The sequence below is a fragment of the Leiobunum rupestre genome, chromosome 7 (assembly GCF_980474605.1).
Source record: "Leiobunum rupestre chromosome 7, qqLeiRupe1.1.hap1, whole genome shotgun sequence".
Taxonomy (NCBI): Eukaryota; Metazoa; Arthropoda; class Arachnida; order Opiliones; family Sclerosomatidae; genus Leiobunum; species Leiobunum rupestre.
The window spans coordinates 32880108-32904149 of record NC_143390.1 but is presented as its reverse complement, the minus strand read 5'-3'; the positions used below and the strand labels follow the sequence as shown (position 1 = coordinate 32904149).

The 24042-nt window shown below is 39.8% G+C and overlaps 1 protein-coding gene and 1 long non-coding RNA gene across 5 annotated transcripts in view; one reads left to right on the top strand and one right to left on the bottom strand.

Moving 5' to 3' along the window:
• LOC149936087 (cell adhesion molecule Dscam1-like) overlaps positions 1-24042 on the bottom strand; it is a 90706-nt gene that overhangs the window by 5798 nt on the left and 60866 nt on the right. For both annotated transcript variants that reach the window (XM_090154035.1, XM_090154036.1), the window contains exons 8-18: positions 12693-12851; positions 11008-11295; positions 8493-8612; positions 6794-6970; positions 6087-6234; positions 5843-5991; positions 5645-5776; positions 5412-5576; positions 4816-4886; positions 3863-4100; positions 3072-3179 (exon numbers count right to left, since the gene is read on the bottom strand). In XM_090154035.1, the coding sequence (XP_090010161.1) occupies positions 3072-3179; positions 3863-4100; positions 4816-4886; positions 5412-5576; positions 5645-5776; positions 5843-5991; positions 6087-6234; positions 6794-6970; positions 8493-8612; positions 11008-11295; positions 12693-12851 (1755 nt within the window). The remainder of the gene's footprint in view (positions 1-3071; positions 3180-3862; positions 4101-4815; positions 4887-5411; positions 5577-5644; positions 5777-5842; positions 5992-6086; positions 6235-6793; positions 6971-8492; positions 8613-11007; positions 11296-12692; positions 12852-24042) is intronic.
• On the top strand, positions 16067-19265 carry LOC149936088 (uncharacterized). Of its 3 annotated transcripts, XR_016472277.1 has the most exons (5): positions 16067-16255; positions 17075-17252; positions 18412-18571; positions 18627-18795; positions 18898-19265. It is a non-coding gene; the product is annotated as an uncharacterized LOC149936088 (long non-coding RNA). The 3 variants fall into 3 exon arrangements; XR_016472275.1 differs by having other exon boundaries at positions 18412-18795; XR_016472276.1 differs by having other exon boundaries at positions 18412-18795; positions 18885-19265.

Sequence of the window (24042 nt, the reverse complement as noted above, 5' to 3'; positions counted from 1 at the left end):
CTTAGAGTATTAATTATTCTTTATATTAAAAAACTGCTATAAATAGGAAATTATATCATAAAGTAGGGAAATGGTTCTGAGATTATTATTGTAAAATTCCTTTTTATTTTTTGGAGACTAGTTACTGGAATCTCTGTATTTTTTACCATTATCCATAGATTTCGTTTTTCCACTTAAAGCCAGTAATGACCCTTGCCATTTGACAAAAATTGTCTAGCTATCCCCTATATAAAGATTTTTTTTTTAAATTCCTTGCGGGTCATAATGTTTATCGGAAAACATTTCCTTCCCGGGGCATTTGTTACAATACTTATTTTCTTCTTCGTATTTTGTGTGCGTTACACATATATTGACTTCATTGTGGGATACAGAAAACTCTTTCTCCATTTTTCGGAATGAACTTTTCAACAAACGTTAAATGTTAAAGATACTTTCTGAAAGTGCTGTCGAAACCAAGACGTGGGAAGGTCATTCAATCTCCTATTTCAATTAGCTAATTTTAACGATTCACAATCCCCAATAAGAAACCGTATAACCAAATTTAAAATAAAGCAAATTTATAATGTGTGCGAAACCAATCCATGGTTGACCAAAATGAAATTCAATTTATTTGGAGATAGCTCACGTGATTTCGTGCCATCGTCCACGTTATTTCTCGTCACGAGCTTAAAAAAAATATATCAGGCATATTAAATTTATTTTTATATTAATGATATTTCGAGTGAAACTGTTGAACTATATTTATATTCCTAGACATTCCTTTATCGTGAATTACATTTAGCTATTCCAACTAGAATACTTTTTAGTTTTGGTGTCTGATAGCAAAAATTACTAGCAAAATCGCATTAAAGCCTCAATTTAATATAAAAATTACCACCAAAGTCGAGATGAGTGCTTACAATAATTAATTTTATGTTCGGATTTACTAGTTCATCATTATTTTATTAAAGAAAACATTAATTGCCACAACGATAGCGATTAGTTTTTCTGTATCCACTCTAATATCTAATGTTATTTTTTCATGAAAGTAGAAATATTCTGAATAAAAAAAACATTGATCCGATAATGAAACAAAGTCAATGAATAAACACGGAGCTACGTCTCCTGAGGCTGTTAGACCAATAACAACTTTCACGTATAACAAGATTGGAGAGTCAGCGTTTCTGTTCTCTATTTACACGAGACACAAAAATGACAGTACATAGTTGTAACGCGTTATAGATGGTGCAAGGACAACTGAAACTTAATTTCGAATATACGACTCTCTGGACATTACACGTCCAGAAAAAGAAGTGACGGTGAGAGGGGAAATACTCTCTAGGGAACGGTCGTAGGACACGCTATTCACCGGCTTTAACAACAAGATAAGGCGTTATTGCACGCTTTCGTCCAACAAACAAAAGACCATAGCGATAATTGAAGCGAAGCTTTAAACGTGTCCGTAAAAAGAGCTTAAACCTTTCAGGGGAAATTAGGAAATAACACACCAGCGGGGAAAAAACTATCTTGGGTGCTCGCGATATCTTTGCTTCGCTATACAACTCAATTTGTCTTAAACGCTGTTCGTTTCCAAATCATTTAATTACGCAAAAGCGAGCGCAGTAAAAAGGCCGAGTTTTAGCAGCTAGAGTCCCCTCTATTGCCGATTCGCTCTCGTATTTGGTCTCTCTTAGCTAGCCTTAACAAAAAAGGGAGACAAGACTGATGGTGTGGAACTAGGTTAATCTCTTCAATCTACACGCTACAACGGACACAATCGATGGAAATACCAAAAAAGAAAGAAATTCAAAATGGTGAGGATGCCTTTTTTGGAGGAATTTCTTCTCTTTCAACCTCGAAGCCAACGTAGCCCATCTTCAAATTCGTAACGTACCCGTTCGTGTCTGGCGCTGGACTTGGAGAATGGGGGTGTTAAACCACGTCGCGAAGTTGTAGCGAACAAGAGTAGCTTAATATCGAATCAATATCGTAGTAAAAAATAAAAGGGAAAATTGTACCCCATTTTCGTCTTCTTTATATTTGGCCAAAATCAAAAGCACTCTCAGTTTATATTACGGGCGAACACGCCATCCCCGGCTACAGAGGTGAAGGAGTCTCTAGAATCCAGATATTTCGGGAGCGGGAGGGTGAGCTTCTAAGGGGGACGATGGGATGCTACGACAAATCCGATATACTAGTAATTGAGAAGAAAGGGTGGTCTACTTTACTTTAATCGATACAAGGATCCCGGTGAGAGTTATGCACAAGGGCACATACAACCTGGGTACTTAAATGCGTTAAAAATTAAATTACTTATTTATTTTCGTATACCGTCCCTTTCAACAGGAAAGAGACAACCTGTTGAAATTTTATGAAGTGGAATTTCTTTAACAGTGCTAATAATTATTGAATTATTGAAATCCTTTAAGTGCACGGGGCCCTATTTTATAAGCCAGATATTTCTCAGAAATACCGAGAGGCACCGTTGGACTGCAGGATGCCATTATTAATTTTTAAAAACTGTTTTGCCCTTTATTTTTGAAAATTTCAAGCGCCATCGAAGCCCTATAAGCCATCGTAACGCGTTTTTCTACATACAAAAATTGCCTAATACAAGTTTAGTAGCACCTTCATTAATATATATATATATATATATATATATATATATATATATATATATATATATATATATATATATATATATTCCATTTGTTATCAAGAGAGGAGCAAAGGCAATAGAGAGGAATAGAAATTGCGTTTCGTCATAGGGTAGAGCTACCCGCTTCCAGTAATGAAATTAGGTTCTCTATTGAAAAATTATTTTATCACGCAAAAGCAAAAGCTTTTAAAGGTAGTTTATTATGTCTCTATAGTTTATATATCTCTTATATACGTTCTTTGGGGGGAAAGAATCGGGAGATCTGGCATTAAAGCCAAAAACCTAAAATAAAAATGGAACCAGGTAAGAGAAAGGTTCCCAGAAACATCCGCCATCAATTTTTCGGCAGTTTCTTTCCCTACCCTCCAAAGAAACGCGTCGTAGGCAGGCCACGACAGCCCCCGAAATATACACAGATCTTTTAAGCTATTACCGTTCACTGGTGTCGGGTCGCTGTCTCCCTCGATAAGAGAATCCCAGGCTAAATTGACGGAAGAAACGCTGGTCGAAGCCACCCTCAACGTCGGAGGAGGAGGAGGATCTAAAATAGAGAAAGCATCAAAAAAAGGGCACCAAGAAAAAGGAGTTGAAACGGAGAGTGAAAAAAAGGCCAGAAAGACGTCAAATATCCGCGAACAAAAAGAGGTTGAAACTTATGGACGACTTTCTCCCATTTCGTCTTTTATTTTAGTTTCCTTTTTTACGGTTTTTAGAAAATGACAGCTTAAAAATGTTCATTCGGTTTTCGGGCACAAAAAACCGTTTTTTTTTTCTATTGGAAAATGAAACTCAGCGGTATACATTTTCTTAAGTCAAATTGAAAAACTATGATCTCTCGGTTAACACCAAACCCCAGTCATTGGTTTTGGTTTTAAATTAGGTAAGCCTACTATTTTCTTAAAAAATGAATATATATCCGTAATGTTTTGGTCTCTCTTAACACCGGGCTCTAGAAGGGCAGTTGAGTAACGCGTTAATACCTAATAAAATGGCGCTTCAAAAAAGGATTTCTGACACTCTTTACAGCTATAAAACAAAGTGGCCATATAAGAAACCCTTTTGACAACTATCAGGGTGACCGGCCAGAAAAAGATCGCCTGTCCGAAGTTCCTATAAACATTCTTCGGGCCTTAGGTTGTCGCGTACGGTGACAGTGGCGCGTAAGGCGTGAAAAGATCGCGTCTCTTACGACGTATGTAGGAGTTGGGTTTTAGCTCCCCTTACCATTTTCGAGGGTGCGGCAAGTGATCTCCTTAGACGCGGGTCCGGCCCCTTTCCGGTTGAAGGCCTGCACAATGATGCTGTATTGAGTGAATCGACGCAAGTGGGTCAGTGAACAATCGCCAGAAAAACTTCCGGTGACGTCGAGGGTTTTGTAGATGAAGGGGTCGGGTGAGTTTTGGACTTTATATCCCACGTAGTAGCCCAGTATGGTTCCGTAGCTGGCGTGACTAGGAGGTGGCTGCGGGAGCGAGTCAGTCACCCAAGAAGGGAATATACAGAAAGCCACGGCGAACCAACAGCGGGAGGAGAGGAAGAGAAAGAAAGGAAACGGAAAAATCAGCCCTTGACAACGTAATAAAGACTCGTACTCTAGTCTCCCAATAAAAATTAACGTTTCAATTTTCCGTCCAGTAATTACCAGCTGCAGCGAGTATGGGCGACGAAAAAAATTATTTACGAAGCATTCGAGGCAAGTGATTTGGCTCAGTGCATACACTAAGCAAAAATAAACAATATCGAATGTTTCGTTAGTCATTTTCGTACCGTTTAAGCGCGCTTGAATTTACACGCAACACGCGTCAGAAAGGAAAAGGTAAATAATTTTAATGTAGACGATATCCATTCCGTGCCTTTAGCGCCATTACTAATGAATATTTCCTCGAAAAAAGGCCTTTTGGATAAAGAATTGAATGTTCGGACGGCAAATAAGGAAATCGTTCAAATGTTCTCCGCTTAAATTTACTTCCTCTTAGACGCTTTAGATTCGGAAGCGTGGCCTCGCGGATTTCTCATAGCATCGTATAAAACTCATTTTAAACTTGATCCTTTAAACGTCATCCCTACGGCCTCATTTAGGTTATCGAAGAACGCTCTGCTAACGGCTCAATCTTTTACACATTCCCGAGGGGCTTGTAAAATGTTGAACGATTAGAAGAGTAAATCTACGTACCTACCTTCCAAGAGACTCGAATCGACTGCGAGCTTGCAGCGTTAGCCTGAACGTGTTGAGGTGGTTCTTCGGGGACTGATTCCGATTGAAACGAATACCCGAGAGAGAAGAAGGCCCGACGGAGAAGCAAAGGAGAGAAAAAGAAGCGCGAATAAAGCGAATCAGACAAGTTTCGAGCGCAGAAATCTCGAGGAATAGGAAAGGAGCAAATATTAGAAACTTCATTGAGCCATAAATCAAGAACGGAATTTTTCGAGATAAAAACAAAAAACGTTGCCGATTCTGCAGGCACGCCGAAATTCCTAAGCCTCTTATCCTTCGCGTCCCACCACGGCAGAAAGGTAAAGCTATCGATCTCGGAGTGGGCAAAACATTATTCAATCCACGTAAGCGAAGTCCAGCTCGTTTAATAAAGAACAGGTCCATCCCGTTTTAGCTGTAAGAAAAACGCAGACGCCGTTCCACGCGACTCAACAACTGTCTCGTATGAGAACGAGGCTCTACGCGTTACTTCGCCGTTAATAAGATCATTAAATTTAGGTGCCAACCTGAATAATTGGGCAAAAATACGCGTAGCTCAATCGCTATTAACTTATTCACCTTCAGCGTCCGTAGTGAAGGATATTGTGTTGCTGAAGTCGCTCGTGCCGACGGCGTTCTCGGCGGATACCCTGACCAGGTACTTCGTCAGGGGAACCAGGTCCCGAAGAGACGATTTTGTATCCGTCCCGGGGGTTTCCACTTTGAACGATGTCTTCCAATTATCTAGAAAATTTTAAAACAGCAGTTGGGATATCTATCGATATTTTTTGGGAGATGAAAGGAATTCTAACCGGTATCTTTGATCCACTGTATCAAGTAGCGGCTAATGGCGTTGTTACCAGTGTAGGGAACACCCCATATGATAGTTATTGATCGACTGGACAATTCGGTAGCTCGAACGTCAGTAGGAGGATCCGGAACCTCTGAAATTAGAAATAAAAGGGTCATACCTAAACTTATCTAGTAATGAAGAGATAAAATATACACACCTTCGACTACGACTTGAACTCTTTTCTCATCCGTCCCGTAAGTGTTCGTCGCGAAACAAGTGTAAAGACCAGTTTCTCTGCGATCGGCCGAGTTCACGACCAAAGTTGATTTCATGCCCTCCTCTGTCGGATCTTCGGTAAAGGCGTACCTTTTATGAGCAAATCAAACTGAATATTTAATAAAACTCCAACAATTTAAAATAATTTTCGTTTTATGACCACACCAGGAAACCGGTACGCATACCTGCTGTTGAGACTGGGATCCAATTTCAACTTTTCCTTGCTCCAACGCACGGCCAAAGGCCGGTCTCCGAAAGCCTCGCAAATGATTTTCAACTCCTCTCCCTTTCGTACTCGAACAAAGACGAAATTAGTTTTAAAATGAGCCGCCACTGCCATTAAAAAATGAACGAGAGAAAAAGGGAATGAGTTTTCTTTTAATCCATTAAGTTTATTAATTAAAATGAATTTCCGGCTTAACGGTCCGTCGCTTACGAACAAAAAAAAGATTTTTCAAAACCTTTCGTCCTATTTCAAACTATAAAGATGGGGTATTTAAATTAAAGCTCGATTTGCTTTAACTAAATTATTTAAATTAAATTCTATTACGAACCGTGTGCTGCTTACTCATTGTTATAGATAATTTTAGCATAGACCTCAGTTTAAACATACGAGTCTAAAAGCTCAATAAAATAAATAAGAATACGGGTCATATTATTGCGGCCGCGAGAGCTAAAGTAATGACGAAAAAGGCTCCGTCTCGAGATGGAATTAAAGTGAGCGGCTATATCAAAGCAACTACCCTTAAGGCTGCAAAGTTCAAAGCGCCTTATAGAGTAATTAGGATTAAAGCGTCAGTATAAAGTTAATCTTCCCAAAGGAAGGTTGCCTCCCGAGTTAAAGCAGGCCCGTCGAAAGAGAGTGCGAGGAGATGGGGAAAGGATAGCTCACCGTGAACGGAAAGTTGCATGGAAGAACTGAGACCGAAGCCAATTCCGTTGACCGCCTCGCAGAGATAAAAGCCTTCGTCACTTATTTCGGCATTTTTAATGTTAAGCGAACCATTCTCGAGCGCTTGGATGTGATAATTGCTGATCACCGACTGGAAATTTCGAGGCGAGGTCTTGTCTATACACCAACATTGAACAAAAAAGAAAAAATGTTTCTCAAGACGATATACCTAATAAGAGACACGCGAACGAGAAAAAACTCAACGTAGTTAGTTCTACATAGGTTATTTATTAATCAGCAGCGCCCAAAGCCTTCTTAATTAAGCTTCACCCCAGGAAGTGTTTCGATTTTGTCCTTTTTTTTCTTATTTGGGAAATGGGACGTACAGAGGGAAAAGAGGAGACAGAAATTGTCGCAAAAAAGTGTCCGCTCATTATGGAGGGCGGCCCAAGCAATATTCTTTGTTTAACAACATTGATTTCTTTCCTCAGAAACGACTAGGTTTTTTCCCGCAGCGACTAACATCCTTTTGTTTTGAAGTAAAATGCCGTAATTAAAGCAATCTAAAAAGCCGCTACCTTTGTCTTTTGGCGAAGTGTACAGAAAGAAAAAAATATCCATCTCATTACTTATAATTCACGCACCCAGAACTAAATTTTCTTTAGGACGTGGCAGGACTTAGCTATAACACCATGCTTCTCTAAATTAGTAGTCTCGCTTATGTTTACTCTGATACGATCCACGGGTACCAAATCTTGTTGAAAGCATGTTAAGTCTTTGAAGAAATACGCATTGCTAAATAATTTAGTAGCCTTTATTTTGGGGGAAAGTCACTTTAGTAAACAGGTGTAGAAAACGTAGGTATTCATCGGATATCTACTTAAAAAAAACTAGAAATCACCGAAAAACACTGAATTACTTTTGTAAATCAGTAAACAGGTTTCAAAATTTTTAAGAGTGATTAACACCCCTTTGCGTTAATCCAAATAAACCTAAAGGGTTATCTCTTAAGAAATCAGGTGTAGGTATTCACCGGAAATCTACTTAAGGAAATCACTCAATTATTTTTGAAACCCTTTTGCCTTTATAAAATATTATTTAAGGAACATTCACTTAAGTGATCAGGTGTATAAATCTTAGGTATTCACCAGAAATCGTCTTAAGGAAATCAATAGAAATCACCGAAAAGTGTAAGAAATCACAAGAAAACACTGCATTATAGGTTCGAAAATTAATAATCAGTTAAGGGATTATTATTAAAATTAATCATTATTGGCGCTTGTACATTTATAATATGAAATCGACAAATTAAAAGACCACTGTGTGTACAATAAAAAGTTTTATTTAAAAACTCGAGTTTTTAAATAAAACTTTTTATTGTACACACAGTGGTCTTTTAATTTGTCGATTTCATATAATAATCAGTTTACAAAAATTTACCGGTGATTGCCCTCTTGCCTTAATACGAGAAACCTATAGTTTAAGGTTTGAATCAACGCTAGGGGTCGTTGGTTTCGTTGAATCCCCATAAAAGAATCAAACAATGCCTTGTTGCATATAGTTAAATTATAAAGCGTTCCTTTTTAAGATCGAAATTAATAAAGTCTTATTAATTGACTCAGGGGAAAAATGTTTAATAATTTATTATAGCTAACGTATGAAGGCAATCCACGCAGAGCTAACAACAAAGCGAGCTTACCCGAAGATTTCTTCCACCTGGTAATGGGTGGAGGGTAACCGTCGGCTTGGCAGTCCAGAATAACGTTGGATCCAACGATGGCTGACACATCTCTGGGTTCGAGCTTCCAGGACGGAGCGACTGAAATTGAAAAAGAATCATCGCGGGTCGGTTAATAAATTAAGGGGTACTCTCTCTCTCTCTCCCTATCTCGCTCTATCCTTTAGGAAATGTATATATTGTGCGGGTCGTAAAAGCACGTAAATCGGTTTAAAATTTCCTCTTACAAGTTTTCCCTTTCCTGAATTATTGAAAAACACTGCGAGCGGGAATCTTACAGTAAAGAAAATGAAACATTTACGAGTTTCTTTCTAGAAACGCGAAAGACGCCGGAAGATAACGCTCTCAATATTTAAAGAAGTATAAAATATTTAAAGCGCATTGAGAGTAAAGGAACATCGTACGAAGAACATCACCTAAAAAATGTGCACGGAAGCCCTCTAACTTTGTTTTCCAGATAAAAGAACTTTTTAATAGCGTTAAAGAAAAAGTTCATCCTCTAGTTCAGATAAAATCGTCAATATATATATATATGAACTATTATTTTCAAAGTGATGCCAAACTATTTATTTATTATCCTTACAAACGCAGACCACTAGAACGTAATACCTTTAAATATTATTGGCGTCTATGAGAAAAATAGGATTTTAGGATCAAGCGTCATGAATGAATGGTCTTAAAGCTTCTTTAAAGTTTGGGAGAGAAAAGAAAAGCAGCCAAACATAGCCAATAGTCGACAACTCGCCAATTTGGCAGCGTACCGGCAAAAACGTACGCTTGAGTGAGAGGAGATAAAAAAGTGGGAACAAGATTACTTCACCTTGCTTCACCCGTAGCATTGCCAAGAGAAACCGTCATCGCTTCAACATAGGTCGCGCTGGGCGCGATAAAAGGAAGCTTCCTAAAACATCACCTAGGGAACAGCGAGTACTGCTGGAAGGAATGAATTTTTGGAATTCCTCGGGGATCCAATTAGAAAGGATTACCAAGATACCTGACTTAGAGTCGCAAAAAAGAGCGGTGAAGAGGCGGGACAACCAATTTGTGGAATGGAATTATACGAAAAGATCTGGCTGGTGTACGTTGTGGAAGAAAGGTGGCCGAATAAGACAACCGGGAAAAAAATAAGCAAGGTCAGATGCCATTTCTGCGTTCCATGATCCTGCGAAGATCTAAACGATAGTAATGGAACCAAACATCAAGTGGCACTCAAAACAAAGGCGAGTTTCGGGAAAAGTAAAAAAGGCAGACTTTTGCTAGATTAACAGTCACTTGGAACTTTCGAAGAGCGCGGGAGCCATCGTTAAACTTTCCAGGGGCGAGTCAGCGAGAATGTCCTGGAAAGTTTCAACCGTCTCGCAAAGAGGATTAAAGAAGCTGAAACAAGGCTTTGAATTTTTGTAAACCCATCTTCTCTGGCCATAGAAGAGCACCGTTTTTGAAAGTATTCCTCGGGTTAGGCGCTATTCGAGATATATATTTTATACAGACGTTCTAAAAACCGCTAAAAATAGACCAGAACGAAACTGAAACGTAACAGTTGAACAATCGATCTCTAACGTGTCTTTGTTTCAACGTATACGTAGCAAATTTTATCTTTTCTAGAGTATCTATATATCCGTGGATATCCATTGGACCCACTTCTATATAATAAAGACAACGTCGTCAAAAGAGCCGCGCTCTACTTAGCTGGAAAAGACAAAGAATCGAGCTTCCAGAAAACCTAATCCCTTTCGTTCTAGGGAAAAACGTTACCTATAACAAAAAGCTCTTAGGTAACGGATACCCTGATAGCTACGTCCCGGCGAGGGTCTACGAAATAATTTCAATCAAAGGCGGAACGACTTCCGGAAGATGGCGAAGCTTCCGAGCGACCTATTGGTTAAAGTTGTCGTCACGCAATAGGTTCAATCAATATCGAAACGCTTATTTCGTAACTCAGGAGATGAGACGGAGGAAAGATAGAAGATAAAAACAAAACATCGAGTCTGTGGTTCATTAGCTTTTTCGCGGTTTTCTATCATGACGGATTCCTTTCCCCGTATCCCCAGGCTTTTCTTGATTAAAACGAAACGAGTATCGGAGAACGGACGCTGGCTTTCGTCGCCCGGCCAAGCCGCCTATTAGCTAACGACATCGACTAGCATTCATCTCGAATAATTTATCCATCCTGAAAAACGAACACTTTTATTTTCGTGTCTTTCCGATATTAGATCATACACACGTTCACATCGTAATTCGTTGGACTAATAATTTAAATTTTCCCGCTAATTTTTAATTATCAAAAATTGCATTTGTCTCAATTTGGTAAACAATATCTTATTCCTCGGAAGACGTTGGAATCAATTAGTGTTAGCTCGCGGTTAATAACCGCAGTCTCTTAAAGTAGGTTAGTAAAGACATTTTCCAAGAGAGTATAAGTGATATCGGGAGTTAATTAGGTTTGATATTCCATCAAAGAAGCCATATAGCTTACCATTTACAACCATGGTGTCGGAGTAGCTGGCTTCTCCCGCGGCGTTCTCCGCCAGGCAGGAGTAGTTGCCGTTGTTGGCTCGTCCGATGCCGGCAAAGATGAGCGAAGAGCCCAAGTCCCCGATGGGAGTTTCTTCCACGTTGAGACTCTGCAGCTTGATGGGCAATCCGTCTTTGAGCCAACGAATCGTGATTGGGAGGTCTCCCATTAGAACGCTGCATGTGATTATGACTCGCATTCCCGCCGCTAAATTGCTCGGAATGATGAAAGGGTTGATCACGGGTTTCTCTGAAAATGAGTGGATAACCGGGTTAGTTTCCAAGATGATGGCGTACGTATACATCTACACGCTATTCGCGACTCCGTAACGTAGAAGGGTTCAGCGTCAATATAAGGTTGGATGGTAAACGCGATACGAATTTGCAAATTCGTGATCGGCTTCACGCTAGTGACGCGCAAATAACAGAAGACACGTTGTACTTTGAGCGACACCTATGAGAAATATACACCCCCTATTAATATTCAAACGGTACCACTAAAAGCGAGCTTTGCCAGAGAAGCGAGGTGGAAAATATCGATTTGCTAGAAAGGTATTATCGCGGGAAGCTTGGAAGACGACGAGTAAAGCGATTCAGTTTATATCGTGTTTATTCTCTAATGGGTTTCGCCTATTTTACGCTAGGAATATGATATATTGATCGAAATTTGCTTATTGGTGGACGCAAATATCTACAATCCTAGATTCGATATTAAACCAAACGTGGATTTCAAACTCGACGGGGATAAATGTTATATACCTCGTTATTGGATTTTATTAATCCAGCGGGAATGCCGTAAGCGAAGGGGATCGACTTTCAAAAACCATCCATCAAGATCTTTGATGGCTACCTTTCCATCCCCATTTAGCCAAATTCGCGACTTGTCGGAAATTAACGATATACCAAAGAGCAATCGGAAACTAGTTGGACAGATAGCCCTGATGTCACGCTTCAACGCGTACTTGCTGGGAAATTTGAATATAATATCACCTTTCGTTAAATAACTGACAGCCAACCACATAACGAGTGCGCAAGCAACAAAAGTTAATCTTGGTTAAATCTATGCCACCTTTAAAGGTATAAAAGAACAAACCAGTTTTATTATAGGCGTAAACGTTATTTACGACAACGAGAATGAATGGCCGTCAAGGGTAGCTAAAACCGTACAAAAAATATTCTAATAAAACGCCTCACTGCGGGGTTGTTTGAGAGTGGAACGCGTACGCTGTAAATCACGTTTAACGCTCCTTAATTAAACTTTAAACTAATTCTCTACGTAAACCATACAATATACCGCAATTACCATAATGCAATTTTCCTTTCGGGGTCTCGTCAAAGTGCGCGAAAGAAAACAGCGACAGAGTCTAGTATCCATCATACTAATGCCGCCAAGGAGATTTATGTCTTGACTCGTAAGGGAAACTAATTAAAACTTTGCCAAATGAAGGAGCGTTAAGCGTGGTAGCCCCAAAACTAACCGCGACTATTAATGTTTTCTCCTTTAAAATGCGGCGCGACGGGACCCGTCTAGGAACCGGAAGTCCTGGCGCGAAGGCACCTATCGCTTCGGGGACGTGGCTTTTGACTGCAAATGACCCGCGAAGACCCCGTGTCATATTGGAGTCTCTCGCATTTTCTCGAACCTACTGAGCACAAGAATCTTGACCTCCCGCTGGACTCGGAGTTCGCCACGTTCGGCGCTACAAAGGTAGACTCCTTCGTCAGCTTCCCTGGTCACGTTGTGAGCCATCAAAGTCCCATTGGAGAAGACTTGCTGGCGTTCGTTGTAGGGCAAGCGTCTTCCTTCTACCGCCAAAGACACCAGAGAAAAAGAAGAAAGAAAAAGAGATCGAAAGAAAATGAGAGACAAAGAAAAATTGCGCGAGGAAAGAGGAAATTGAAAAGACGGTCTCGCGCTCGGAAAGATTCAACAGAAAAACAAGTCAAACGCGTCGCAATTTCATAAAGTTGCACCAAAGTTCGCGTTTTAGTTCTTCAAGAAAAATAAATAAATAATATAATGAACTGTACGAAAAGCTTTATGTATAGACTATTTTTTATATGTATAATTTAATGTATTCGTGAAAAAGCAAACGTTAAATTTGCCTTTTTCTAAAAGTCTATAAAGACGGAAAACTTACAATTTTTTTTATTTTCCTACGTTTTCCATTTATATTTTTTGAGAAACTAAAGTGAACTTTGTCGCAACGTTCGAATCGAATAAAGAAGTTTTTGTGGCCAAACCAACCGGTACGCGAAAAAAATAAGAGGAAAAAGCAGGAAGAAGAATCAGGCTACTTAGAAGTTTTGGGGACGAAGTATTGGTTGGCATCCTAAATGAAAGTCCGGCGGACGAAATAATAATAAAAATATAAAAAAGGACGAAGGGATAAGAAAAAAACCACTACTTCGCGGGATGATAGATGCGACGGAAAATTTTTCCGTTACTTCCTTTTTAGAACTAAAAAAGAGGATACCACGACCGAGTACGCCATCGAGCTTTTAAAAGTTTTTCAGCGAGCTTGTTTCGCGAGCCCGATAAGTGTGAGAAACGCGCGCTCGGTGGCTGTGGCGGTAAATGGCATTTTTTTTAACCTCCGGGCGTCAATATCCGGAGAGGAAAAGCCCAGCGTGTAAAAATTAAGTAATGGATTTTTCACCCGGTGAGCATCGTTGATGGATTTTCAAATAAAAAGCCTTCACCCGAGAACGACAAAAACGGTCGAAACATTCTCGTCTATAAGCCGTTCTCCAGAGCCAACGTATAGGCTCAAGCCAGGTGTGGCAGGCATTAAATAATGGTAGAGAAAATAAAGATTTCAGATTTTACACACTTTTAAAATAGCGTAAAACGATTGTGTATACAACCTACGAGCACGAAGGGATAGAATTACTTACTTTACTTATATCACGATATCCATAGTGTGTTGACGATCAATTATAACAAGGTAACCATTAGGTTCGAACTCAATTTGTTCTTTAGTTCATGTAAGCCCCATTGTTTTACGCTTTTGAGTAAACAATACTTTTACGAGCTACGTGTACAAAAATTATGTTATTGCGTTTATGTTCGATTCAAAGTTAAGAAAGGAATAGTATTAAAAGAATTGGTTTTCTCGAAATTTCACTATTTGTAAGAAAATTACAGAGTGCTTTAGTCAAAGTATTACACGCAGTAAAAATTCTGGAAATACAAAGAACTTACAAGTTGTTAGTGAATATTAATACGATATGCTTTTCTTGTTTTAAACTTGCTGGAGTTTTAGCGTGTACGTCATCATTAACGTTGCAAATTATTTTGACCGATCAGAATCCTTCCTTTAAAATACTTGATCATAAGCTCCCCGGGTTTCGGCACCATGAATATTAATACTTCTAAAATTATCCAGACTTGTTTTTCAACACAAAATGTGTAATAAATTTCATGACTACCTACGGTCGAAACCCTTATTGCAACAAACTCTCTCAAATCTGTTGACAAAACAATTAAACTAATTCTAAAAAGTGCTTAGGGAAATACTTATAGGCTAAGGGTTGTAATGAAGAATTTCGAATTGACCATAAGAAACCAATTTACTAACAGAAATTAAATTAAGTTTTAACACATACTGAGAGCAATTAAATATACAATCATACCATAAAAGTAACTAAACGCAAACACTACAATACTAAACTTTTAAATGGTACCATACTACTAAATCCCAAGGGTTAAAATACAATATTAACTAGTGCACTGCGGTTAAGATTACCTTAAGGTTAATTAAAAACAAATGAACCAATATGGTAATTATATGGTTAACACTAAGCACTGTAGCATTTTAGAGTCGGACCGACGTCGGCTAGTGTCTTAAAACAGAAAGGTCGGCCTACTGTCGGGCCACCCCACTCTGAAAGGTCGAAATGTCCTAGTAGAAAAGTAGTCGGCCAACCGTCGATCGACAAAAAAAATCGACTCAGAAAGGACTATGGACCGACTCAAAAATGACTATGGGCCGACTCAGAAAGAACTATGGGCCGACTCAGAAATGACTATGGGCCGACTCAAAAATGACTATGGGCCGACTCAGAAAGGACTATGGGCCGACTCAGAAAGGACTATGGGCCGACTCAGAAAGGACTATGGGCCGACTCAGAAAGGACTATGGGCCGACTCAGAAAGGACTATGGGCCGACTCAGAAAGGACTATGGGCCGACTCAGAAAGGACTATGGGCCGACTCAGAAATGACTATGGGCCGACTCAGAAATGACTATGGGCCGACTCAGAAATGACTATGGGCCGACTCAGAAATGACTATGGGCCCACTCAGAAATGACTATTGGCCCACTCAGAAATGACTATGGGCCGACTCAGAAATTACTATGGGCCGACTTCAAATTAAATCGCACTTCGGAACTCCCACTTAATACCAATTTGATGCCTTAACAGTAATTTAGCTGAGATTGAATCGATAATAATTTTCAATTATTTTGTAAACAAAAATGAGCTATTTATATTAATAGAACTAATCCAAAAGATTTTAAGTCTTGTATATACAAGACTTAAAATCTTTTGGCGAAGTACATAGAATTAATATAGTAGTGATATAGAAAAGAAACATTTTAATTATAGATTTTAATACGTAAAAACAATTACAATTCAAATACTTTTAAAAAATATTATTATTATCTTTTAATGTTGTAGTCTATTTTATATGTTATTTATAAAACACATGACCTTGTAATTGCCAAGTGTTAGGAACCTGACATTTTTTGGGGTGAAATAAGGGGTATTGTAGGGGATACGAGCTGCTTAGAGTAAAGCAGACGATAGTATTATTTGTCCTTTTCGCCAAGCGGGCCGAGGGGAACCAGATGGTAGCGCCATCTACTAACAAGGAGGCGCGTTGTAAATATTTGTTTTACTAATCACGCTACGGGAGGCATCCCGATGAAGGTTAAATATAAGAGAAAGATTAGATAAGCCAGGGATATAAAAGATAGTTGCCTGGGCAGAAGGGGGAGAGTTCTTTGTGACGAGAGAGTCAAGGAAGTTAGAGAAAACGGTGAGCGAGGGCAGTGGGCCCAAGTCGAAGTTGTACAAACGCGAGTAGTGCGTGCGGAATCGTGTCCCTGAAGAAAGGACATGTAGTGCGGTAGTGTGAATACAAAGACTGTGTTCTCTAAAGTAATTGTGCGCGGAAGGACAAGAAGTCCAGCCAGAAGTTGGCGGTAATTGTATCGAAACTTTTGTTATTTCTTTGCATTATTTGGTATTATTATTATTAGGTGTATATTGGATAAGAGCTGCTTATATCAGGCCGACATTAGATGATTATTTTTGCGACGCCCTTGAACTCTTAATCTCGACCCCGTAGATTCAGATATTTGAAACCTCTAGCCGCATGGTAGGTCCCCCCAACCATTTTGTTCAAGAGAAACCAGCGGTTCTCCCCATAATTTAGTAGGTACTCTTCCTCTCCGAAATCTGTGTCACCCAGTACCAGATCCCTTAATTGTATTATCAAAGCGGTGTCTTCCAGAACCAGTCCTCCCGTAAACTTAGTTGAACCCTTGGCCCCTCTGGAATAGGAAGTTAGCATAACGTCCTTATTTATTAACAGGTGTATTGTATTAATTAAGTTGAACTGTTGAGTTACAATAAACTCCATTATCATTGCATTGGTTGTGTTTCCTCAATTCATTTACACTTGGTACCAAAACGGCAACTCGGGCAGTTCGAGCCTCAAATGTGATGTACACGACGCCAAAGAAAGCCTAAAAACTCTCTTTTCATTTATTGGCGTGGGATGCTCTATTAAAGCCTTAAACTTAAAATCCCCTCGTTTGTAATTGTACCCGATTTCGGCCACGAAAACGGAAGCGTCGTTATACAAGGCCTAACCGCTCATGCAAAAAATTGTTCACAAAGCTATAATTAATTGATATAGATATTATTTATATTGATATATTATTGAAAAACTTACTTTGTTAGTTTCGATTTAATGTATTTCTCAAGATTTCAATGATTTTTCCATTAATTTTTAATAGAAAATTAAGCGCACAAGTCAACAATTACACACTTTCGAAAATCGAAACACGGGAGAAGCCTTTGACCAGCCGTTAGAGGCGAAATTGGAATGTATGATTTCTCGAAACAAACATACCTTTGAAGTTGTTTAAAAATAATTTTATTCTGTCAACACGATTCTTTTTAACTCAAGTTACGGTGAGTTATTATAATTAATATAATATAATTATTTATTTTTAGCCATATAACTTTACAAAATATAGATGGCGCTACCGCCTAATAATAGAGATGAATTTCGAACAGTCTTATCAGACTAGGTCCCGCGTAACCATGGCATTTGAAACCGTAATTTTAATTCTAGCAGTATTATTCCCAATTCAATGGTTTATAGTCGACGACCAAATGCCGACCTAAAAACGTCGAAATGTTTTTCGACACTAAAACCGTAAATCCTTTTTTGCGAGGGGCTAACCACTCTTAGAAAGTCTGTACACTGGATTACACTTAGATTACCACTGCCAAAGGCAGGGACTTCAAAGATTACGCGTAGTCCCATTAGTACAGTCAAAGGTACGGCTCTGTACACCGATTACGCGGAGTGATCAGCCCCTCGCTTTTTTGGGACTATTTATGGTTGGTATGCCGACCATTTTCCAACTTAAAATAGACCTTACATTTAATTATTGGATTCGACATAAACTTTATGAAACCGACCATATTTATTTAGGAAAAGGGGATATTTTAATTATTTTCTGACTATTTGATGATGATAAACTTTTTATTCACTTTTAATTTTTCTTCAAACTTATTTGTATTCGAAAATCTAATAATGAGATCAGTTTTGGGTCGGAAATAAGCATTAACATAAAGTCGGCCCGACGTCGTTTCGGAGCCAGTTCTTAGATCTATTAATTGGCGGTAAAGAGTCGACGTTTTGTAGTCGGCCGACCATTTTACCCCTACGACATTTCGACCCTCAATCCAAAGGTCGGCCGACTTTAGTGTTTAGTACCTTTTGTCGACGTCGGCCCGACGCTAATTTGCTACAGGGGAAGTAACTTCTTATGCAAATTAATTTCTAAAAATTAATTAATCATAATTAGTAAAAATTAACTTCAAGTATAATTAAAATACAATTATTTTAAAAATATGAAAAAAATTCATGTGTGGTCCTTATCAAGTCGGCATATCGACTGTACATTAAAGTCGACTTGCCGACTTTATAAAGTCTCAAAATGGAAATTTGTAATTTTTGGGGTTTGAAAAAATTGAACAATTTGAGTCGGCATACGGTCGTCGACCTGAAAACGACTTTTAGACCCATACCCGACTCTTGACCGACACCTTAATGTTACAGGGGAAGTTATATAGCGAAAGTCTCAGACTCATGAACTTCTAGAGCGCTGACCATGACTAAATTCGGTACCTCAGAGTACGATTAACCCAGCGTCACGCAGACACTGAGGCCAACTAAGGTCAACGTAAATACTTATCTACACCTTGTTGAGGCAGCTTGGGTATTAGCCTAGTTGATTTTAACTTTCTTCTAGTTCATCTTCTTTCTGAACTTAGCACTGTAGAGGACACAAGGCCGACTGAAGTCCATAGCGTAACTAGCGTTGAACTATTGGAGACTGACTGCCTTATTCCTAGCAGAGCGTTTCTTCGAATGTCCGAGCTTCTATTTTGTGAACCCTCCTTCACTGGCGCACAACACTCACGTGACACGAGATTTCGCAATGTAGGTAAACTCGTGTAAAACCCTCGAACGGAAAAATACTTCCACGTCCGAAAATATGCTGACGATATATACATGTTTAAAGAGTAAAGGTTTACATTATAGCTCAAGCTGGGTTTCGAAATCCTCCAAGCCGAGCCACTCACTGGAGTCTTACCAAAAGGGGAACGGACCAGAGAGAGTGAAACGCATGACCGGACCCTTCCCAAAAATAATCCCTTTCGGTGAAACAGGCCTAACAACTAATGGAACCAAAAGTATTTCGATTAAAATAGCCAAAGAGAAGATGTACCAAAATTATATGTTTAAACATAAAACGATATAAAAGTTTTACAAATATGTAATATCAGGAAACTATATAGGTATACACTTGGAATGTCTAAGGAAGATTTTTACGGCCGTGATGAAGCTCGTAGAAATGGGCGTGTCTTAAAGTGGAAAAACTCTCGCGCCTCGCTATACCCTAGCTAATTCGACGAAAACTCGTCATTAAGCTTAGTCAAGGTTATTATATTATTAGCTTACCTGATTATCTCTTTTATAACCATACAAATACCTGAAATTAGGTATCACTACACTTGTTCGCGAAAATATTAAGTACGATAACAAATTAAGGTTTTTAAATCTATTGTTTTATAAGCCTATTTTGCGCGGGAAGATCGCCTATTTGTTACCATGACGACGAATTCTTTTCGCTTCAAACCTCGAGCCAATGAAATAGAAATGTCGTGTTACGTCTTACACTTGACGTAGTTAAGCCCAGCCTTTTTCTCGACGCGCTTTCGTATCACCGTTAAAGAGATAAATATATTGATACAAAAATAATGTTAATATTTTCTGATGTAACAGGTCTACAGGCAGAATAATGTGGGGCCCATGTGCCGATACTTTTCGGGGGCTGCGGGAATCCCTTGCATATTTTACATGGCCCGCTATCGAAGACCCTGAAAGTATGCCAACACTATTCGTTTAAGATATGCAACTCCTCTAGTAAGTATACCCCCAAGCCAGTCTAGTTAGTCTATCACAAGTTCGGACAGGCTACCTTTAATGCCACCTTAAAACTCGATTTCAATTCGACAAATCTGAGTGATAAAGATAAGTGTGACTACGTAGACCCAAATAGCAAAACGATAGAAAGGGGGCGAAGGGTTGAAGGGGCACATCACGCCCGGACTCGACCCTTGACACCTTTTTAAAACAAGAGGGCGCAATATATCGTCGTCGCGCTTCTGAAACTCCTCCGTGTGGCGGAGCCACCACCGTAACAACTGCGCTGGCGCGAGACTATTAAAATCGTGTTAGGACGTCATACTGTTTCGCGGTCGGCGGGACAAATTTACATATTACCAATAAAACCGCCGCTGCACCAACGAAACTAGCGCTTTTATCGCGAAAAGTTTCCATTGTGCAGAAAGAAACTTCCTGATAATAAAAAGGGAGGGAGAAAGATACTTTTTATCCAAGGAAGGGCGAGGTTGGAGGACCGGTAAAGATAATTAACTTTAAAATTCCTTTCCCCGCGTAACCTACGCAAATTTGAAGGGTGAGGGCTTAACGGAGGAGAGCTCCTATCATTTTCCAGTTATTTCGAAACACCTTTTCCCTCTATCCTTTTAATATTATAAATATGCGGGGTTTTTAGCCGCTAGCGGCTACTATTCCTTACCGTTATGGCGATACAGCGAGAGCGAAACGCGCTGATTAACCGACATCGTCGTTTATCGTAATTCCCACGAGCACTTTACTATTTCGCACGCCTTACCGGAAACTGCCACCTTAGAGTTGAAGGTGAGGTATAGGAAGGGTTCGGCGTTATAGCGTGAAGGATTCTATCAGGCGAGTCTGCTTTCTCTATTAGGGGAAAGGATGGGGCTTCCTAACTACCGAAGGAGAAGCGGAGGACGAAGAGCGGGATGGCCGAGGCCTATCGCCTTACACCTCTTTTCTCTCGTTCTCCTGACGAAGTACTTGAGGAGAAAAATTTGAGAGCTCCCATTTATCTCTGTCAGCCGGGACGACGTTGGAAGAAGAAGAGCGAGAGGCATTATTCGCGAGGAGCAAAAATTTCCTAGATGAGACAGAGCGAAGGAAAAAATATCTTTTCTCCATATACAGCGCCATGATACGCAACCTCCCACCCATCTATGATCTATAGAGAGGTTTATTTTCTTTGGAGATGGGAGGTTGGGGGGAATGTTATAATATACGGTCGAATTCGTTGCGCGCGCTCTGACGAAAAGAAAGAACGAGCGCTTTCCGGATAATGTTTAATATATAATATTTTAGACAGACGACGCCAAAGTTTACCAAAGAATATAAAGGCGCTAACTTTAATAGTTCATTTACTTGGAACTTTGTAAACATTTATTTTCGTCAGAGTAAATAATAAAATTCAATTAGCGAAAATTTATCCCAGCCCTGTAAAAGTTCAATTTAGTAAATAGCCGAGCCGAGATTTCGAGAGTCCAATTAGCACAATACAGAACTTATATATAAAAACCATGATTAATATTTCCAATAATTACCGAAGATCACGCGAGAAACAGCCTGTTTTCACTAAACACCGGAATCATGCACTTAAAATTTACTATAAGCGCGAGTTTATTATAAAATGCAAACAATATGCAAATTAAAATTCTAATAGCCCTATACTTCGACTGACGTACTTATTTGGTGCTCGCGAAGTAATTTGAAAGCCCTTACAAGTGGCAAATTTAACTTTGATCTCTATGTAATTCGCAATTAATGTCGTCGCTCGCTCTCCCCGAAAGGGAATAGCGCCGAAGGATGGGGAATAAAACCAGTGGCTCCATCGGCAAAAGAGAGGAGCGGCGCTGCCAGAGAACGAAGAGAAGACATGGAAATGCATTTATCTCTTCAGCGGAAGCGCCCCACTATCTCTCACTTTCCCCCACGCCAGCAGCAGCCAGCCAGGAGTGGAAAATTGTAACTGGATCAGACGTCAGTAAATCGTCGTTTAATTAAGGATTCGTTGCCTATTAAAAATAAGCGAATTTCTAACAAAGTTATAACCTAAACGCGCGTATTTTCCCAACCATCTTATCTCACTCCCTCGTTGCGAGCTTTCTACCCGAGGACTACCCCATCTTCGAAGTATTACTGGTTCGGTTAAACAAGGGCTTAAAGAACGCTTAGTTTCGAAGATGGCGATAGGGTAAAGTTGCTCGGTCGACCCACCATCCGACGCGATCGCCATCCCGAGGCACGAAATATAATCGAAAGCAGCGCTCTCCGTAAAAAGGTGGCGAGGCGAGAAAACTGCGCTTTTACCCTAGTGGCCAGGCGTCTTAGACTTTTCGCTTATGGAAAGAAGCGTAAAACAGTTAATTACATGCCAAGAGAGTCGAGAAGAGTTATGACTCTCAAAGGCAAAAACGCCATGTCGTCCTCAGATTCGAGATGCCAGGACTTATAGCCCTCCCTTACAAGGACTTTCCACCACGATCGCGTCTCAGCCAACGAGAGCCAGTAAGAAGCGATCCTTTATATTAGCGCTTCCTTCGAATAAACGAGTTTAATCTTTGTCATTTTTTAAGCTTTTTTTGTTCTTCCTCGTTTAAAGTGGTCCCCGTAATTAGGATTTGGATTATGGGGCCGGGAAAATGTTCTGATTTTTTTGAGAAGGATGGTGATCGGCCGAGATTTTTCCGGAAGGATTTAAAAAGTGGACGAAGGCGATGTGGCAAACCCCCCACCATCAAACCCCCCACCATCAAACTTGCCCATCAACTTGTTTCAAGGCTTTCTGGAAATATATCGCGTTGAATTCCAACGAATATTAATTTTCGAAAAGGGTAGCTGATCGATTTTAAGATGGAAGTCGAATCTATAGAATCTCTATATCTGCGAAATTTATTCTCTAGGTTAAGACAAGTTATATGAAAATACGTAATATTAATTTATCTTTAAAACAGTTTATATCGCTGTCCAATAAATCTGTTTAAGTATATGTATGGAGGCATTTTGGTATAAATATGGACGTATAGGTAAGTCGCTTATCTAAAAGTTACAATGCGCGTTGTTAGGAATGTATATTTCCACTTCTAAAACTCGGCGCTCACCTTTGAGAGGAAAAGGTTAATTCAGCGTCCAATCTGGCATCAAAATTCAGAAACACACGCCTTTCGATAATGAATTATCATAAAGTCGAGTTTCGCGGGAAGTTTTGCTCCCGCAGCGGACGTTGGCAGATTCGGGGGACGAAGACAGATAACTCTTAGGCGCTATCTTCCACCGTTAGCGACCAGTGACAAGATTTATTTTCATAATCTAATCTTCATTAGCTTTTATCTTTATGTATACATTCGCCGAGGAAAGATCTATCACCGCGAAGAAGTCGCGTCACTGAAGGCGCAACTTTCGAACATCGTTCAAACTATGAGCAGAGAGCTTTCACCAAGAAGGATAGACGCGCCCGGCTGCGAGTCCGAAAGTTACGCGGCTAAATAGGGAAGACGATCCGAAAATGGATACATCGTATAGTTTTCGCAGGTGTCGAATCCCATAAATATAAAAATAACTACCATTTATCATCTCATTATGAAAATAATAAAAACTATTCCCTCTTCAAAATGGAAATTGATTTAAACGCGTCCAATTTCCCTATAAAATTCATTATCTACGGCATGCGGTTTCCGTTCCAGGAAAAGCGTCGAGAAAGCGGATCCCTGAAGCAAATCGGGTTAATAAAGTTGGAGCCTGCCGCTAAAAGCGTTATATAATCCAATATTACGGAGCCGGCGTAATAGCGTCGTGTGCAACGCGAAGAGCCCCATCCGGTGGCGGCTAACTCCAATAAAGCCGAAAGCGGCCGCTGTAGGTGATCTCTTGGAAGACCATGAATTATTGATAACGCGTCCTTCATCCTAATCCCATTGAATATGGAAAACGCGTAGGAGCGACGAATTGTTTAATAACGCGGGCCCGCTCCACCCGCCGAAGAGCCTAATGCAAAACTCCTCTTCTTTGTTCCCAAAGACGAGCCTATTCTTCATGTATAACATTTCAGATCGGATAGAGCGCGCTGAAAATCAAACTCGCGATACTCCAACTTTGTTTCTAGGAATCAGCCAACGCGGTTCTCGCCGTATCCGATTCCGGAACAAAATGTTGAAAGCGACAAGATTTGAGGGCCGTTGGCGGCGAATATGGGGATTTATCAGAATGGCTTTCGTGCTTGGAAAACTCGAAGCAGAATTTTTCCTTTTAAAGATAAAATAGTTTACG